The 19,302-nt window shown below is 37.0% G+C and overlaps 3 protein-coding genes across 6 annotated transcripts; all 3 read left to right on the top strand.

The window, feature by feature from the left end:
* Window positions 1–1,226: 1,226 nt before the first annotated feature.
* LOC141390856 (arrestin domain-containing protein 17-like) lies at window positions 1,227–7,501 on the top strand. Of its 3 annotated transcripts, none has more exons than XM_073963812.1 (3): window positions 1,227–1,689; window positions 1,754–2,082; window positions 5,341–5,424. In XM_073963812.1, the coding sequence occupies exons 1-3, from the start codon at window positions 1,578–1,580 to the stop codon at window positions 5,344–5,346; spliced, it is 447 nt and encodes a 148-aa protein (XP_073819913.1). In that variant the 5' UTR covers window positions 1,227–1,577; the 3' UTR covers window positions 5,347–5,424. The 3 variants fall into 3 exon arrangements, with proteins under 3 accessions (XP_073819913.1, XP_073819907.1, XP_073819902.1); XM_073963806.1 differs by lacking the exon at window positions 1,227–1,689 and adding an exon at window positions 7,223–7,501 and having other exon boundaries at window positions 1,959–2,082; window positions 5,341–5,811; XM_073963801.1 differs by lacking the exons at window positions 1,227–1,689; window positions 1,754–2,082 and adding an exon at window positions 7,223–7,501 and having other exon boundaries at window positions 5,334–5,811.
* A 2,175-nt stretch (window positions 7,502–9,676) lies between these two features.
* On the top strand, window positions 9,677–11,157 carry LOC141390789 (arrestin domain-containing protein 17-like). 2 transcript variants are annotated; one of them, XM_073963758.1, is made up of 4 exons: window positions 9,677–9,864; window positions 9,933–10,285; window positions 10,343–10,946; window positions 11,038–11,157. In XM_073963758.1, the coding sequence occupies exons 1-4, from the start codon at window positions 9,753–9,755 to the stop codon at window positions 11,115–11,117; spliced, it is 1,149 nt and encodes a 382-aa protein (XP_073819859.1). In that variant the 5' UTR covers window positions 9,677–9,752; the 3' UTR covers window positions 11,118–11,157. The 2 variants fall into 2 exon arrangements, with proteins under 2 accessions (XP_073819859.1, XP_073819863.1); XM_073963762.1 differs by having other exon boundaries at window positions 9,697–9,864; window positions 10,343–10,915.
* Window positions 11,158–13,861: 2,704 nt separating this feature from the next.
* On the top strand, window positions 13,862–19,039 carry LOC141391284 (uncharacterized). The gene is made up of 4 exons (XM_073964195.1): window positions 13,862–14,800; window positions 15,455–17,151; window positions 17,608–17,916; window positions 18,229–19,039. The coding sequence occupies exons 1-4, from the start codon at window positions 13,862–13,864 to the stop codon at window positions 19,037–19,039; spliced, it is 3,756 nt and encodes a 1,251-aa protein (XP_073820296.1).
* Window positions 19,040–19,302: the final 263 nt, after the last annotated feature.

Raw genomic sequence — 19,302 nt, 5'->3', positions numbered from 1 at the left:
TGGACCTGCTCCAGAAAAAACTTTTACCGTCGTAATAAAGGTAGCGAATGTTACAAAAATCAAAGTGAGAGAGCAGGTCTTAAAGTGAACTTATCCGAAGTTTTGTGTGGGAGGTACCCAAAGGAGTGGACAAATATAGTCCATATTCGAACCGGATCTATATCTGGTAGATATATTAGGATGTGCAGAGTATGGATTACATCAGTCACTCCCTTCAAAAGTTGTCGTGCGCATATTTTTTCCGAAGATTTTTGAATTTTTGTGAGGGAGGAGGTACCTAAAGGAGTGGACCGACATGGTTTATCTTCGAACTTAAACTATGTTTGGACAAAATATTACGAAGGCCAAATTTTGGACCGAATTGGCAGATCCGTTCGAGAGTTATCTTGCGCTCCAATCCCTCACACGGTGTCATAGGGGTTTTTTTGCACCTTTCAGGCTATTTTCTCAGGAAGTATGGACTTGCCCCTTATGAAACTTGCACCGACGTATGGGGGACAGCAAATACAAGTTGTTACAACAAAAATCAAATCGATTCGAGAGCAGATCCTAAACTGAACTTTTCCGAAATTTTGTGTGGGAGGTACCCGAAGGAGTGGACCGACTGAGTCCATATTGAAACTTTATCTAAGTCTGGTAGAACTTTCACGATGTACAAAGTGTGGGCTGAATCGGTTACTCCCTTCCAGAGTTATCGTGCGCACAAATTTTCCGAGCAGAGGAGTGGGAGAGGTACCGGAAGGAGTGCACCGATATAACCCATCTTCGAACTTAAACTAAGTTTGAGCAAAATATTACGAAAGCCAAATTTTGAACCGAATCGGGTGCTCCGTTCGAGAGTTATCGTGCGCACCAGCCAGACAGACGGACGGACATGGCTAAATCAACTCCAAATTGTCTGAAACACATTTCGTCCAAACATACATGGGGTCTAAAACCATTATTTCCATGAGTCACATTTTGATCTTATGAATGTGTATATACCCTCGTTAGCATAAATGCTGAGGGTATGAAAAGGTGTATAACACAATATAAAAACTTTTTGTTATTAAAGTGGGAGTAAGTTAAATTACTTAAAAAATTAAAATCTTTAAATTCTGTAAAATATGTAAAAGTTCCAATTAAGTAACGTTTTAATTTTCAAAATATTAATTTCTCTGTTTTGTAGTTATTACAAAAAAAATAAATTTTCAATAGATAAAAGTTATTGAATTCCTATACTGTTATACTAATTATGGATATTCTATTATGCTTTCTTCGGTTCACCTTAAATCTAAATTTCGTATGATCTTTACGTGCTGCTTTCTAATTTTACCACTGGGCATTCCAAGGGCCCCAAAACAAATTCTCTTTACATTGTTCTATTCTTAATAATAACAATATTTCTCTTTAGCTATTTTCCTCTGTTTTTCTAGGTCATATTGGTCACCTATTGATTGTTGTTTCCAGCGATGTGTGAGAGATGTTTTTCGTGCTATTTTTGGCGGCATTGTTTTTTGCGGATTAAAAGATGCTATTCGACCAACGAGACGACACTATCAATTCATTTTCAGTCAATAGCGAACTAATCGATCGAAATGCCATCAAAGTGCAAATTTCGTCTAAATCAGAGAAACGGAGTTTACTTCAGTGGCGAATGGATAATCGGAACGGTTCTATTAAGAACAACCAAAGAGAAGACTATACGAAGTAAGATTTGAGAAAACAAAAAAAAAACATTTTCTTAATAATAAAAATCTGTAAATATTTCTAGATATTCGCATACGACTGTTGGGTGAAGCTAAAGTCCATTGGAGTGAAGCCGAAAAAGATAGTGGAACAGCTCAGTACAAAGCCAACGAGGTGTACATTGATCAAACAATTGTTGTTTATGATGAAGAAGTATTGCCGCCGGATACGTATGTGTTTCCCTACAAGTTCCGTTTGCCTAAATCATGTCCCACATCGTGTCGCGGTAATCATGGTCACATCCGTTACTTTTTGGAATTGCGTGTAGACAGGCCATATCGTTATGATAATATATTCACCAGACCATTGACTGTGCTGAAGAGAGTCGATTTGAATATGAATCCGGAGTTTAAGGTAAGAGAGACAAAATGTATATTTTAATTCGAACTACTCGTATTATTCGAATATTTATGTTATAGGTACCTCTACAACAGGAAGAGACCAGCTCTATTGGCTGTTGGCCTTGTGCTAGTGGAACTATTTTATACTCTTTGAAAGTACCCTATGGTTAGAGATGGTTTTTACCGGGTATTTACCCGGTAAATACCCACACGGTGGGTAAATACCGGGTAAATACCCATTTGTGGGTATTTATTTGGGTATTTACTATATTGAATGGGAAATACAACATTTTACACCCTATTCCTGGGTTTAGGTTGTAAATTCGTTTCAAATGGATAGTTTTACAATACTTTAGACTAGTGGGTAAATACTTGGGTAAATACCCGAGTATTTACCCAAGTGTTGGGTAAAAACTCATTAACTGCCGAACCACTTGACGTAGGCTGACAAAATTTGGCTTACATCTTTCTTATGTCAACAGAACTTCTGGTACTGAACAAGGGGTCTCTGGGTCCATGTTTTGATATAGCCCCCATATAGCCGTACCTCCCGATTTAAGGTATTTTTCATCTATTAACCACATTTTACAACCAAATGGGCTGTTATTTGGCACAGTGAGTCCTCAAGGAGCAGAAAATATTCCTGCAAAAATTTTTCAATATAGGTCCACGTTTTCTAATAGGCCCCATATAAGGGTACCCCGATTTCGAGTATTTACCCAAATTTTGGGTAAAAACTCCTTAACTGCCGAACCACTTGACGTAGGCTGACGAAATTTAGCTCAAATCTTACTTATGTCAAGAGAATATCTAGCATTGAAAATGGGGACTCTGGGTCCATGTTTTGATATAGCCCCCATATAACCGTACCTCCCGATTTAAGGTAGTTTTTGTCCAAATTTTGGGTAAAAACTCTTTAACTGCCGAACCACTTGACGTAGGCTGACAAACCGTGGCATAAATCTTTCTTATGTCAAAAGAACTTCTGGTACTGAACATGGGGTCTCTGGGTCCATGTTTTGATATAGCCCCCATATAGTCGTACCTCCCGATTTAAGGTATTTTTCATCTATTAGCCACATTTTACAACCAAATTGGCTGTAATTTGGCACAGTGAGTCCTCAAGGAGCAGAAAATATCTCTGCAAAAACTTGTCAACATAGGTCCACGTTTTCTAATAGCCCCCATATAAGGGTACCCCGATTTCGAGTATTTACCCAAATTTTGGGTAAAAACTCTTTAACTGCCGAACCACTTGACGTAGGCTGACAAACCGTGGCATAAATCTTTCTTATGTCAAAAGAACTTCTGGTACTGAACATGGGGTCTCTGGGTCCATGTTTTGATATAGCCCCCATATAGCCGTACCTCCCGATTTAAGGTATTTTTCATCTATTAGCCACATTTTACAACCAAATTGGCTGTAATTTGGCACAGTGAGTCCTCAAGGAGCAGAAAATATCCCTGCAAAAACTTGTCAACATAGGTCCACGTTTTCTAATAGCCCCCATATAAGGGTACCCCGATTTCGAGTATTTACCCAAATTTTGGGTAAAAACTCTTTAACTGCGTAACCACTCGACGTAGGCTGACAAAACTTGGCATAAATCTTACATATGTCAAAAGAACTTCTGGTACTGAACATGGGGTCTCTGGGTCCATGTTTTGATATAGCCCCCATATAGCCGTACCTCCCGATTTAAGGTATTTTTAACTATTAGCCACATTTTACAATCATACTGACTGTAATTTGGTACAGTGGGTTCCCAATATGTATAAAATATCCTTGCAAAAAATTGTCGACGTAGGTCCACGTTTTCTTGTGGCCCCAATATGGGTTTCTGAAATCGGGAGGTACGGCTATATCAAAAAGTGGACCCAGGGACTCCATTTTCAATACCTTTAATACTATTGATATAAGAAAGTTTCTAGCCAAATTTTATGAGCCTACGCCAATGGTTCGGCAGATAAAGAGTTTTTACCCAATATTTCGGTAAATACTTGAAATCGGGGTACCCATATATGGGGGCTATAAGAAAGCGTGGACCTACGTTGACAAATATTAGCAAGGATATTTTATGCTCATTGAGGACTCACTGTGCCAAATTACAGCCAATTTGGTTGTAAAATGTGGCTAATAGATGAAAAATACCTTAAATCGGGAGGTACGGCTATATGGGGGCTATATCAAAACATGGACCCAGAGACCCCATTTGCAATGCTAAATATTCCCTTGACATACGTAAGATTTGAGCCAAATTTTGTCAGCCTACGTCAAGTGGTTCGGCAGTTAATGAGTTTTTACCCAAAATTTGGGTAAATACTCGAAATCGGGGTACCCTTATATGGGGGCTATTAGAAAACGTGGACCTATATAGATAAATTTTTGCGAGGATATTTTCTACTCCTTGAGGACTCACTGTGCCAAAGTACAGCCAATTTGGTTGTAAAATGTGGCTAACAGATGAAAAATACCTTAAATCGGGAGGTACGGCTATATGGGGGCTATTATAAAACATGGACCTAGAGACCCCATGTTCAGTACCAGAAGTTCTTTTGACATAAGAAAGATTTATGCCAAGTTTTGTCAGCCTACGTCAAGTGGTTCGGAAGTTAAAGAGTTTTTACCTAAAATTTGGGTAAATACTCGAAATCGGGGTACACTTATATGGGGCCTATTAGAAAACGCGGACCTATGTTGACAAGTTTTTGCAAGGGTATTTTCTACATATTGAGAACTCACTATGCCAAATTTCAGCCACTATGATTGTACAATGAGGCAAATAGACAAAAAATACCTTAAATCGGGAGGTACGGTTATATGGGGGCTATATCAAAACATGGACCCAGAGACCCCATTTTCAATGTTAGATATTCTCTTGACATAAATAAGATTTGAGCCAAATTTTGTCAGCCTACATCAAGTGGTTCGGCAGTTAATGAGTTTTTACCCAACACTTGGGTAAATACTCGGGTATTTACCCAAGTATTTACCCACTTGTGTAAAGTATTGTAAAACTATCCATTTTGAATCGATTTCATAGCCTAAACCCATAAATAGGGTCTAAGATGTTGTATTAGCGATTCAATATAGTAAATACCCAAATAAATACCCACAAATGGGTATTTACCCGGTATTTACCCAATTTACCCAATTTACCGGGTATTTACCCATTGGGTATTTACCCACTGTCCATCTCTACCTATGGTGCGTACGCCTCAGGACAATCACTGGAATACACACTAAATATACAAAACCAATCCATGACAGACATAGGTGGATACAAAGTTCGATTCGTAGAATGCATGACATTTGTGGCCAATACACCAGAATATAAGGAACTGGAGAGTCACACCACCGTCGCCGATGAAGAATATGACGATTCTTGTCGACGTCTATCGAACCGTCAATATGATGGTCAAATAGATTTACCCTCAATGCCTCCGGACACAGATGATGATGGCATAATACGTTTGGATCATTATTTGGAAATCGAACTTAAAGTTAAGGGCTGTCATCGCAATAAGAATATTTCAGTGCCAATATTTATTGGCAATATCCCAATTAAAGAGAGTCTACAAGATGCTACACCCCTACCATCGGCAGCTAATTTAGAAATTGCAACCGATGATGAAGATGAGGAAAGTGGTGGCGATATAAATATACCTGCTCATATTCAAGCATCATCATATTCCGGAGAAGAAAGTGAGGAGGATGATCCACCGTGCTATGGAGATTTAGGTAAATTGTTAAATTTTTATTATTTCTCTCTTTCGAGTTGAGCTAAGAGGGCATTAAAAATTTTGATATCTAGCAAACTCCCAAACATCCAAACATTCTGCTACGCTTGTTGGTTAAGTAAATCACCAGCCATATAAGATGTTGTTAGATGTTGTTCCAACAATTGTAGTTGTCTTCAAATTCGGAAGACGTTGATAGTAACTGAAATTCGATATTTAGTGACAATTGTTCTTTTCCAGAACCTGCAAGAAACTACTATTTTTCAATTTTTTGACAAATTTACAAAGGAACAAGTAAGAACGGCGTTAAGTTCGGTCAGGCCCAACTTGTTATACCCTCCACCATGAGTTGTTTAGAAGTATAATCGAACAATTAGTTTCCTTTCTTTTATGCAGAAAACTAAATACCAAATTTCAGTAAGTTCGGTTAAACAATGTGGCTAACTTTCCAAATACAGAAATTCGGGAGGTACCGTTCCATGGGGGCCAATTCAAAACGTTGATCTATACCAAAAAATTTCTGGCTGAAAATGTTTAGACTCAAAGAAGACTAAATACCAAATTTCCGATATTTCGGTAAAACCTTCAAAATACTGAAAATTAAGACGTACGCGTCTATTCTGGAATATTTTATAACCCCATGGAAGACTAAATAACAAAATTCAGTCAATCGATGGGATATTGACGTCACAACCTTCAGAATTACGAAAATCGGGAGGTACAGTTCTATGGGGGATATAGGAACCCTCGGACCTATACTGATAGTTCTCTTCTGGAATATTTTATAACCTCATGGAAAACTAAATAACAAATTTCAGTCTATTGATGGGATATTGACGTCACAACCTTCAGAATTACGAAAATCGTGATTTACCGTTCTATGGGAAGACTAAGTACCAAATTTCAGCCATTTCGGTGTGACAATGAGGCGAAAACCTTCACAAGACCGAAAATCGGGAGGTACCGTTCTATGGTGGCTATATGAAGGCGTGGACCCATACCGACAAATTTCTGCGAGAAAGTACTATACCCCCAACGAAGACTAAGTATCAAATTTCAACCATTTCGGTGTGATAATGAAGCTAAAACCTTCAAAATACCGAAAGTCGGGTGGTCGGTTTAGACGAATGATATGGAAACATTCAAATTGAAAATGAACTACTTTCGGTCACATGGCCTTGCAATGTTAAAAGTTTAAAATCAGTTCGCACATACAACTGATGTACGGTGTAACTGGAACAACACAAAATCTGGTTTCTAACATTTAACCAACTGGATTTTTCAATACCCTTCGTAGGTATGTGCACTCAACTCATCTCCACTCGAAAAAGAAAAAAAAAGAAAATATCAAACATATGAGATTCGACTTGAGAACTAAAAATAAATGTTACAATTTTCTTCTTTATCCTTAGCTCCACCAGGATTTGAAGAGGCCGTGAAGTACCCTTCACCTTTTCAGGATCCAGAGGATAATGAACATACCAATGCCAAAGATTTTCACCCATTATATCCAGTGTATCGATACTACAATGGAAGGAATTAAAAAAATACAGTTATATCACTTACCTCAATCAGAAAGACATTCAAAGAGGCTATTTTGAATAATAATTTAACTATTTATTTAAAATAAAATAGTTTTATAATTTTTAATTATAAAATAGAAACATATATTATAACAAGGGATCGGATATGCTGACTGTAGGGTTTCTTATGCCTCATTTTTTAATGGCCAATCACTAGTTCCAAGAAATTTTGTCTAGTGTTGAGAAATGTAGTTCATTGAAAGGATCAATGTTTTCCTTCCTTTTATTGACTTATTGTGAAGAACAGGTAGTATAGAGTATGCCTCTACAAATTTCAAGTCGATTGGAGCAAAATTGACCGAGATATGACAGTTCAAATTGAAGAACCCGTTGTGTTTTGTGTGTAGAAGCGCAACTTAAAACGGGTTTTTCTTGAAAGGGTATTTTTGTAGTCGGTGACAACGATACCTCGAAAACAAGCGGGCCGATCTTTTGGTGACCATAGTAAATACATAAAAAGCTTGTCTTTAGGCGGACAAACTGTTTTTTTTTGCCCAATTTTTGGACATAAAAGGTGTTTTTTTTCCTTAAAATCAAAAATTGACAGTTCACAATTTTTTAAATAGATTTTTTAAAATTCTGTTTCGCTTAAATACAAGATTATTAGGTTCTTAAAACGCCCGCAAAAATATACGAAAATCGGCCCATTAATTTTCGAGTTATCGTTGGCTCCTCAATACGCTTTTACAATATTTTTCAACAACAAAAAAGTTTAAGATGTGCTCTTTCAGATGAAAGAAAGATCTACGTACAACTAGGGATACTGCACAACGAGGATAACCCCTTAATGTAGTTCCTTCACTCATTGTAAATGAATTGTTCTTTTCGCTCCCTTTAGTTCAAACGTTCGTTCATATGGTACTTTGTGCAAAATGTCGCCGTTCCTTTTATGTTAAACGAATAAAATCTATAGGCATTAAAAGACTACTTTAATTAATAAATACATTTAAAAAAAATTAGTTTATTATTTTTTTATTATATTATTTTAATTAATTATTTACCATTTTATAAGTTTTGAAATGATGTATTTTTTCGGAAACACATACACTTAATTTTTATATTGCAAATATCTTGGATATTTTCCTACATACATGTCAAGGTCTAACTGAACAACCTCCCAGCAAACCAATCGTACCGACATCGTAACGAAATCGGAACAGAATTCGGACGATACGTCCGATTTCGGATCCGAAATCGTAACGATATCTTAACGAAAGTTATATGAAGTGGTTGACATAATTTTGGTAAGAAATGTCGGAGCGAAATCGGATCGATTTCGGTCAGAATTCGTAAGAAAATCCTTGGGAAATTCGGAGTTCGAATTTTTTCCTCCGAATTTTCGTACAGATTTCTGAACGATTTCGGAATAATGTCGTATGCAAATCTGATGTATCTTACGAATCTTCATAAAGATTTCTGAACGATTTGGAATAATGTCGTGAATATCGAAGGAAAAAATTTTTCTCTGACGCCTCTTTTTTATTGATAAATTTTTCTTTTTTTATTGGAAGATTGTACTTATCTAATGATTTTCACTGTTATCATTTTGAAGTTATAGTAGAACAATGTAAACCTTGTGTACGAATATGTTGAGTCTATCAGCACTAGCATAGATTATTATATGTTGCATTTATATTTAAAATATTTAAAAATTGTATGTGCGAATTTTATAACCAACAATTTTGTTTTTCGACAACAAACTGAAATGTTGCTTGTTAGATATATACAAAAGGTGGTTGTTGTACGAAGGGAAATTTGTTTGCGACATATAGATCCGAATTCGTACCGAAATCGCAAGAAAAACATTAGCATATTCGAAGAGAAATTTACTTCCGACATTTTCTCCGAAATCGGAACCAATTCCTCTACGAAAAATCGTTTAGAAATCGGAACGAAATCTCAACGATTTTGCTTCCGAAATTGTTCCGATATGTCGGACATCAGGCATTTGGTTTGCTGGGCTTTCACACACACACACACACACACACAAGCATTATCATAAACAAAATGACAATAGCGACAAAAAGAACCAATGAGTCCATTGAAGTAAAATAACGAAGGGAACGAGATTGACAAAAGAAATGTATGGACTATATAAACGAAAAAAACCCGATCCTTATTTCCTCGGAATAGTTTCTTTGAACTAGTCCGCTTCGAAGCAACACAACTCTATTATATTCTCTTTAAAAAAACGCTCTCTATCCACAAGAAGTACATGAAAATTGTTTATTTTTCCGGTTCTCTTTGGACTTTTAATGCACAAATTTTCCATATGATAGCAGTATTATTTTGGATATCGAACAATTGCGTTTTATTCTGTATCAGGAGGCAAATACATGAATCTACTAAAATTGTTGATATGGCTACAACATGTGAATTCAAACTAAATCGTCCTAGATCAACTTATTTTACAGGACAAAAAGTTAGTGGTTCAATTATTTTAACAACAACCGTTGACAAGAATATTCGAAGCAAGTACCAATTAATAAAATAATAATTACTAATTATTCCGAATAAAAACATCTACATATGTATGTAGGTATACACATTCGTTTTGTGGGTAAAGCTAAAGTCTATTGGAATGATAGCCGACGCTATGGTAAATGTATTAGCAAAGATGTATCGGAAAATTATGCATTTAGGGCCGATGAGTTATGTGTTGATCGTGCAGTCATTGCCAGAGGAGGAGGAATATTGCAGGCAGGTTCTCATGAATTTAAATTCAATTTTTCCATACCCAAATCTTGCCCCTCTTCACATAGTGGAAATTATGGAGAGATACGTTATGAACTACAACTAATTGTGGACAGACAATGCCATGCAAAGGAAACCTTTACTAAACTTTTGACTATTTTAAAGAAAGTCAATCTAAATTTGTTTCCAAGATTAAAGGTAAAAGTTTTAGATCGTTTTATATAAAAACTTTAAATAAATTATGATTTCTATCAGTTTCCCATTACTGCTGAAGAAACATACGCAGCAGGTTGTTGGTGTTGGTCATATGGTATAGTTACTTTTAAGTTAACAATACCATATGGTGGATTTGCATCCAATCAAATTCTCAAGTATCGTCTAGAGATACAGAATCAATCTATGATCGAACTAATTGGTCATAAACTGGAACTAATACAGCTGACAACATATATTGCCAAAATTCCATATTATAAAGAACGCAAAAGGCGTGTGGTTGTTACAAAACAATCATATATGGACACATGTCGTCGTCTTTCTAACCGAGAATACCATGGAACATTCATAATACCCTCTTTGGTGCCTAATTCTGGAAATCAGGGTATTATACAATTGAAATATTTACTGCAGATATCGATTATTGCTGGAGCATATTACATAAACCATTCTCTAGCATTACCGATTGTTATCGGAAATGTACCCTTAGTACAGAGTATGCGGCAGGAAAGTGTAGACAATGATGTAGAAACAACTACACAATTAGTTTTGCCAGAAACTCTAGCAAATAGTTGCACACCAACTGCCCCGACCTATTTTAATGATGAGAGCGATGTAAGTGACCCCCCTCTATATAGAGATTTATGTGAGTTTAAGTGTTATTGAAAAATAGAAATTTTTATTAATATTATAACTGGTTTTCCTTTTATTTTTCTTTGTATTTGCTTGGAATTTAGCACCTCCATCGTTTGACGAAGCCTTAATCTTATCTTCTACCATCCAAGAAGATGTGGAATATGACAGCAGCTCTGATTAGCTTTCGAATAACATAATATATAAATAAATTGAAATTCTGATGTTTCTGATTTTTTTTGAGCATATAACAAGTAAGAAAAGCGTCAAGCTAGGCCGGACCGAACTTTGTATACCCTCCACCGTGAGTTTTATTGAAGTCAAATGGAAACATTTTTTCCCTTCGTTATGAAAGTACTAAATTCTGCGCCATGTCAAGGCTTATTCCTAGGAAAAGTGGAATGTGCTAACTGGAGTATAACACTTTCTTTTAAACAAGGTTTAATACCAAGGAGACATCGATATTTTATACCCATTTAGAATCGGAAATACGATGTTCCAGTCATTTAATTTTGACGATGCGTGCACAAACTGAAAATATGTAAAATCAGGAGGCATCTGCGTACACATCAACATATTAACATAAATTGTTCTTTTTCTTGACGTTTTTATGAACCCGCAATATCTCTTCAATGGCAAAATAATGAAACTCGGGGGTACGTCCTCTGGGTGCTATATCAAAACGTGAATATTTACCATTCTCAGGGGGTAAATGTTGTACCCCCAAACGATGACGATATACCATATCAGCCACTTCGGTTAGATAATGTGGCTAAAATCCTCAAAATGCTGAAAATCGAAAGTTACCTTCTATAAGGTTACACCAAAAAATAGACCAATACAACAATTCCTGACAGGAATACTGTATATCCCCAACGAAAACAATATACCTCATTTTACTCATTTCTGTAGGATAATGCGACCAAAACATTCAAAATACCTAAAATCCAAAGGCACTGTTTAGTGGGGGCTATATCAAAACGTAGACAAATTTTCGCGGAAAAGTTTTTTTCCCCAAAAAATACTAAATAGCAAATTTCAGTCATTTCGATGAGATAATGTGGGTAAAACCTTCAAAATACGGGAAATCGGAGGTACCGTGGGCTTTTTCAAAACGTGGACCTATACTGAGAAACTTCCGGAGAAAAGTTGGTTAGTTGGTTCGGTGAGAAAAAGTGGTTACAACCTTCAAAATAGCGAAAAACGGAATGTACGTGAACCTAATCTGACAAATTTCTGGAGGAAAGTTTTTTGGTCCCAAAGAGGACCAAGTACTCTGATGCTGATATTTTTTCTGGAATATTTTATACCTCCATTGAAAACTAAGTACCAAATTACAGCCATTTCGGTGAGATTTTGAGGTCAAAACCTTCAAAATACCGAAAATCGGGAAGTACCGTTCTATGGGGGCTTTGTTTACAATTATTAAGAAATTTGTATGGTTAAAATGGTTTGTCACACGTTCTCACTCTCAAGAGAGATTTTACGGTACAACAATGTAGTTTGTTTTTTTCCTAGATATGTGTATGTGTTATTTTAAGTGCGAAGCTGAGCGATATCGGTCCACTCTTTCAGGCACCTCACCCACAAACATTAAAAAAAAATCACCGAATCGGTCATAACTTTGCATATGGTAATATATCGGGTTGGAATATAGACTATGTCGGTCCACTCCTTCGGATACCTCCCACACAGAATTTAGAAAAAGTGAAGTTTAAGAGCTCCTCCCGGATCGTTTTGAAAATTTTTCAGCAAATAGTCTGTTGGAGCAGATTATTTTATGTATTTTTATTTATTTGTGTTGTAATTCATGTTGCATTTATTGGGTCTTTTGTTTTTTAATTTAATTTAAAATTATTTAAATTTAACTTTTTATACGGCCCACCTTAATGTTAATTTTGTTCGTCCCACCCTAATGTGCAGGTACGGGTTTGTCCGTTTTGCAAAGGGGTCATTTTTATGTTGTTTTGTGCTGTGTTCGTCTAAGCGAGAACCAACAACAACATTGCCTACATGGTTTAGGCATTTGTATGTTATTCGTCTTCTTCGTTCGTTCTGTGTTTTGAAGGGCAACAACAACACTGTTGCTAGATCTAGTTCTGCTTGTATGCTTGTTACATACATAGCAATAACTGTGGTCCTTTATCTTGTTTTCGTTTATGTTTTGTTTTGTGCGAATTTCTTTGTTGATCGTTTGTTTTTGCACATTTCTTCTTGTTTCAATTTTATATGTTCCCTTTTGTTTTGTAGCCCAAGAAGGGATTAGAAAATAAGAAAGTAGTCAGTTGACATTTAACCGGCATATTAGACCGACAATAAATCGAAGCTTTTTAAATTGAAAATAAAACAAGTGTTTTTATTTAATTCGTGTTCGGGAGCAAAATAAATCTTTCTGTCATACATTTTGGCGACCGTGACAGGACGGTCAGTGATAAAATTAAAGTAAATTAATTATTAAAAATAATTAATTGAACATTGTTTCTCAAAGTGAATTGCATTTTCGGTTCTCGTTGTTGTTGCTCTACAGACTCGCTGTGGCAACAAATCAAATCGTTTTGGACACTTTGTTTACAACATTTCGTCGATTGATTTTAATCGCTGCCGTCGCTCATAAATTCCTTTGTATTTTGAAAAGAATAAACATTATTCTTTAAAACAGAAAGATAGTTTTTGTGGCTCGGAAAAAAAATTGGTGTTACGCAATCGCGTTTGGTGACACATACACAAACAATAATAGTCGTTCGTGCAAAGTTTTGGAAATCCACACATACATACAAATATTCGTGTTGTGATTGATATTAGAAATCAACACATTTACATTTTAACCACCATATTGAGTGAGAACTTTCGATTTTTGGCGCTTTATTTTTAAAATAGAAGCTAATTTCTCTTCTTAAATTTGCTTGTTTTTATTGTGTTGCTCTCAAAATGCCTAAAGACGGTGTTGAATTTGTGGAAGAGAATGCTAGTAGCTCTGAACTAGCTTCTCTTAAATTGCAACGTAGCTCAATAAAGAAAAACATTGCCAACATTCAAAAGAAAGTGGAAAAAGATGGCTCGAAAATGGATTCGACCATTTTAGAATGTCGACTTGAAATTTTAGAATCGTATTTCAAACAGTTATGCGATGTACAATCTAAAATCGAAGCAATTAATGCTAGTGACAATGTTCGTGTTGAATTAGAAGAAGCATTTATAGTGGCAAAAGCAAAAATAATGAAATTGTTAAAGAAAAGTCGTGGCTCAGAATCTGCGGAAATGAGTTTAATGAATGCTTCCATGGCTTGTGGTTCAAGTAGTTCTCGATTACCTTCTTTAAAGTTGCCCAAATTCGACGGTAAATACAGTGAATATAAACGATTCATTACTGCATTTAATAATATGGTGAATGATAACCCAGCAATAAGTGTGATCGAAAAATTTAATTATCTGCTCAATTGTCTATCGGGACCAGCCTTAGCCGTCGTCGAACCGTTTCAAGTTTGTGAAGAAAACTATGAAAAGGCTTTAAATAGACTTGAAGAACGTTACGATAACAAAGTGCTTATATTTTTGGAACATATAGAGTCGTTGTTTAACGTTCCAAAAATGCAGAAAAGTGACAGTGTTTCTCTGCGTCATCTAATTGATACGGTTTCTGCAGTTCGTGGTTCATTGTTATCTCTCGGTTCAGAAGCAGATGTTATGAATGCAATTTTAGTGCATATGGTGTTATCGAAATTGGACAGTGATACAAAAGAGAACTATGATGAAAAACAAGACTTCAAATCGTTGCCCTCATGGGACTTGTGTTACGAACTTTTAAGTCGTCGTTGTCAGTTTCTCGAAAGCCATAGAAAGAGAACTGAAGTTACTGAAAAAGTGGTTGTAAATAAACCTAAATCAAATACTAGATTCAATCGGTCGGCTCATACTTTTGTCAACTCAAATTCGAATTGTTGTTACTGTAACTCGAGTGAACATAACATCTCAACTTGTTCGTCGTTCGCAAATATCGTCGTTTCGGAACGTTTTAACTTCGTAAAACGTAGTGGACATTGTATTAATTGTCTTCGAAAAGGGCATATGGTCTCGAAATGTCCCTCTAAATCTCGATGCAGAGTTTGTAATTCTGCACATCATACGCTTTTGCACATCTACAGTAGCCCAGAACAACCTACTACCTCAAATTCGAATGGGATTTCACAGCAACCATCAACCAGCTCTAATCCAGTGTCGTTCGTGGCTCGTTCATTCAAAAGAGCGATAATTCCAACAGCTGTAATTTTGATGAAGGATAGTTGTGGCACATTTCAATCGGTAAGAGCATTATTAGATTCTTGTTCGGAATTAAATTTCATCTCGGAGGAAACAGCAAAGAGGCTAAAGCTCAAATTTAGACCATTTTCTCAAGAAATATCGGGAATTGGAGAAGTTCGGACAGCAATCAAATTTTCTGTCGATGCGACCATTAAATCCAGAAGTAGTCCGTTCCAGTGGTCCTCTAATTTCGCAGTGACAAAAACTATTTCGTCTCGTCAGCCTGGAGAATTTCTCAATACTTCACAATGGAAGATTCCTCAAAATATAGAATTGGCAGATCCGTTGTTCTATAAGCCACAACGTATCGATGTGCTCTTAAGTGCTGAGGTCTTTTTTGATTTGTTGTTGGATGGTCGAATTTCATTGGGAAATGGTCTACCGTGTCTCACAAATACTGTTTTCGGCTGGATAGTTGGTGGTTCGTCGCCCAGTCGTCCTAATTCGACATCGTTGACTTGCAATTTGACTGTAAGTACACTTGAAGATCAAAATATGGATGATTTATTGAAAAGATTCTGGGAAGTTGAGGAGTACTCGAAGTCTCCTGCAACCTTTACTGAAGAAGAACAAGCATGTGAAGAACATTTTCTCCAAAATAGTCGTTTTGATTCGGATGGAAGAGTAGTAGTTCGACTTCCATTCAAGAAATCGCCTAGTTATCTTGGTAACACATTCGAAATGGCTCGTAGACGTTTTTTGTCGCTCGAAAGACGGCTTGAACGTGATCAAACTTTGAAATCGATGTATGAAGAATTCATGCAAGAATATGTGTCGCTCGGGCACATGTCGCTCTACACCAAATCGTTGAATAGTTCACACTATATTATACCACATCATTGTGTTCTCAAACCTCATAGTAGTACAACAAAACTTCGAGTAGTATTTGATGCATCAGCTTGTAGTTCGTCGAATCATTCCTTGAATGATATATTGATGGTCGGTCCAACAATTCAACAAGATTTGATCACCACATTATTCTCTTTTCGTTTGCACAAATACGCTCTCACTGCAGATATTTCGAAGATGTATCGGCAGTTTCGAATTGATGGTCAAGATAGAAGATTTCAACTTGTTTTGTGGAGAACAAATAAAAATGATGAACTTCAGGTATTCCAATTGAACACAGTAACTTATGGCTTATCGGCCGCCCCATTTTTGGCAATTCGTAGTTTGTTTCTCATTGCAGATAAATACAAAACATCTCATTCTAGTGGTTCGGAGGTCTTACGACAAGATCTTTACGTAGATGATGTACTAACTGGCGCCGATAATATCGAAGCTCTAGCCCTCAAGAGGGACGAGCTAATACAAATTTTGAAATGGCATGGTATGGAATTGGCCAAGTGGAATAGTAACCATGCGTCGCTCACGTCGAATGATGATACAGAAATCGTCATTAAAACATCGGACAACGACATCACTAAAACTTTAGGTATGTCCTGGAAACCTCAGCAAGATGTTTTCCTATATCGTTTCGAGTTGCCCGATATCACAAACCCTACCAAAAGATCTATTTTGTCGCTCGTATCCAAGATTTACGATTTGCTTGGAATTCTGAGTCCCATCATCATTCGTTGTAAGATTTTGCTGCAAGAATTATGGGTTCAGAACATTGGATGGGATGATCCACTCAGTGATCATCTCAAGGCTTTGTGGTTCCAAATAAAAGATGACTTGTCGTTCATTCACCAAGTAGAAGTTCCACGATACGTTCTCACTTCGCCTGATCGACTTGGTGAAATCCATGGTTTCGCAGATGCTTCTCAACGTGCCTATGGTTGTTGCATCTATTATCGTGTCTCGGAGAATGGTATGTACAAATCAACACTACTTATTGCCAAATCGAAAGTAGCTCCCATCAAAGCCCAATCTCTACCTCGTCTCGAATTGTGTGCTGCCGTTTTGCTTAGTGAAACGTGGCTCAAAATCAAACCAAAAATAAAAAATTTCGTTTCGTCGTTGCACTTTTGGACAGATTCCAAAATTGTCCTTCAGTGGCTCAAACTTCATTCGTCGACTTTGAATTGTTTTGTTGCAAATCGTATCTCAAAACTCCAAGAAGATACAAGAAATGTCTGTTGGAGACATGTTCCGACGAAAAGTAACCCAGCTGACATCGTATCTCGAGGCTGTTCTGCTCAAGAGCTCTCAAATACAATTTGGTTTCGTGGTCCATCGTTTCTTCAAGAAGATGTTTCGAATTGGCCTGGTACAGAAGAAGAATTCACTCTTGATGTCCCAGAACGTAGAAAAGCTGCAGTCTTCAAAGCCACAACCTGTGGAAAGAATGTCATTTCGGACATTCTCGATAAGCATTCTTCATATTATAAAGTAATTCGAATAATCGCTTATGTTTTTCGTATTTCCAACAGGTGCCCAGTAGATCGTTCGTTGAAGCCCATTGATGTCGTTCATGTACCTCCATCTGAACTTGAAGATGCGTTTTGGAAAACAGTTTCGCTTGTGCAGCAATCTTGTTATGCTTCTGATCTTCAGGCACTGGAAAAAGGCAACGTCGTTCAACCGTCGCTACAAAAATTGACTCCATTTTTGCATAAAATGGAAATTGGAACAAAAGAAACTAACATACTTAGAGTTGGCGGACGTCTAGCAAACGCTGAAATCCCTCTTGATGCTCGTTTTCCTGCCTTGTTGCCCAAAGATCATCGTTTCGTTATGTTGTATGTTGAATATTTACATCGTATACATCTACATGCAGGCCCAAAGGTGTTGTTGGGTATATTGCGTCAAAAGATTTGGATCGTAAACGCCAGAGAAGTTGTCCGAAAAGTCGTTCGGAAGTGCGTACATTGTTTTCATTACAAGCCAAAATTGTTGGGGCAAATTATGGGAAATTTGCCAATAGATCGTCTTCGAGCTCAACGTCCATTTCTGGTGACTGGAGTTGACTTTTGTGGCCCTTTCATGACGTCATACCGAATACGTGGAAAGTCGCCCTACAAAACATACATCGCCGTTTTCGTTTGTTTCAGTTCCAAAGCAACCCATTTGGAACTCGTTTCGGATTTGTCAGCAAACAACTTTATACTGTGTCTCAAGCGATTTGTCGGAAGACGTGGTATTCCCCAGAAAATATACTGTGACAACGCTACCAATTTCGTTGGAGCCCACAATAAGCTCAAAGAACTAAAGGAATCGTTTTTCAAAGATGAAGTTGTCCAAAAGATGAAGTCTGTTTGCTGCCAAATGGGTCTTGAATTCAATTTCATACCCCCTCGTGCCCCACACTTCGGCGGATTGTGGGAGGCAGCTGTAAAATCTACAAAATCGTTGCTCGTTAAGAATGTATCTCAGGCACATCTCACATTTGAAGAGCTACAAACGCTCATTGTTGAAATTGAAGCTATTCTTAACTCTCGGCCAATAGCTCCCTTATCAGATGACCCTAATGATGGCGAAGCCTTAACCCCTGGTCATCTTTTAATTGGTTGTTCGATGGTGACAGTACCCGAACCGGCTCTAGATGTCACCAAACCATCGTTACTTACACGATGGCAACAAATATCATATTTGAAACAACAGTTCTGGAAACTGTGGTCCAGAGATTATCTCTTGTCGCTCCAACAACGCTCCAAGTGGTTTAAAGAAGAAGAAAATGTCGTAGAAGGCCAACTAGTAGTCGTCCATGAAGACAACACACCCCCTCAACAGTGGCTCCTGGCAAGAATTACCAAATGTATTCCAGGTCGTGATGGCAAAATACGAGTTGTGGAACTAAAAACTAAGAATGGATGCAGTTGCCGCCCAATCCATAAAATATCTCCATTACCACAAGATGATTGAACCCTTCATGCTTCAACGGGCGGAGGATGTTGGAGCAGATTATTTTATGTATTTTTATTTATTTGTGTTGTAATTCATGTTGCATTTATTGGGTCTTTTGTTTTTTAATTTAATTTAAAATTATTTAAATTTAACTTTTTATACGGCCCACCTTAATGTTAATTTTGTTCGTCCCACCCTAATGTGCAGGTACGGGTTTGTCCGTTTTGCAAAGGGGTCATTTTTATGTTGTTTTGTGCTGTGTTCGTCTAAGCGAGAACCAA

This window comes from Musca autumnalis, unplaced genomic scaffold (genome assembly GCF_047663935.1).
Source record: "Musca autumnalis isolate F117 unplaced genomic scaffold, ASM4766393v1 scaffold_1, whole genome shotgun sequence".
In the NCBI taxonomy this organism is placed as follows: Eukaryota; Metazoa; Arthropoda; class Insecta; order Diptera; family Muscidae; genus Musca; species Musca autumnalis.
The sequence above is the reverse complement of the archived record's forward strand: the minus strand, read 5'-3'. Positions and strand labels throughout refer to the sequence as shown.

What these genes read in the sequence shown, in the direction of transcription:
- LOC141391284 (XM_073964195.1), top strand. Translation starts at nt 13,862, where the DNA reads ATGCCTAAAGACGGTGTTGAATTTGTGGAAGAGAATGCTAGTAGCTCT. An exon ending in AAGTTACTGAAAAAGTGGTT is followed by an intron (nt 14,801 to 15,454) that starts GTAAATAAACCT and finishes TCGTCTCGTCAG; the next exon opens with CCTGGAGAATTTCTCAATAC. An exon ending in GCCGTTTTGCTTAGTGAAAC is followed by an intron (nt 17,152 to 17,607) that starts GTGGCTCAAAAT and finishes TATTTCCAACAG; the next exon opens with GTGCCCAGTAGATCGTTCGT.
- LOC141390789 (XM_073963758.1), top strand. Translation starts at nt 9,753, where the DNA reads ATGGCTACAACATGTGAATTCAAACTAAATCGTCCTAGATCAACTTAT. An exon ending in CGTTGACAAGAATATTCGAA is followed by an intron (nt 9,865 to 9,932) that starts GCAAGTACCAAT and finishes ATATGTATGTAG; the next exon opens with GTATACACATTCGTTTTGTG. An exon ending in CCCTCTATATAGAGATTTAT is followed by an intron (nt 10,947 to 11,037) that starts GTGAGTTTAAGT and finishes CTTGGAATTTAG; the next exon opens with CACCTCCATCGTTTGACGAA.
- LOC141390856 (XM_073963801.1), top strand. Translation starts at nt 5,334, where the DNA reads ATGACAGACATAGGTGGATACAAAGTTCGATTCGTAGAATGCATGACA. An exon ending in ACCGTGCTATGGAGATTTAG is followed by an intron (nt 5,812 to 7,222) that starts GTAAATTGTTAA and finishes CTTTATCCTTAG; the next exon opens with CTCCACCAGGATTTGAAGAG.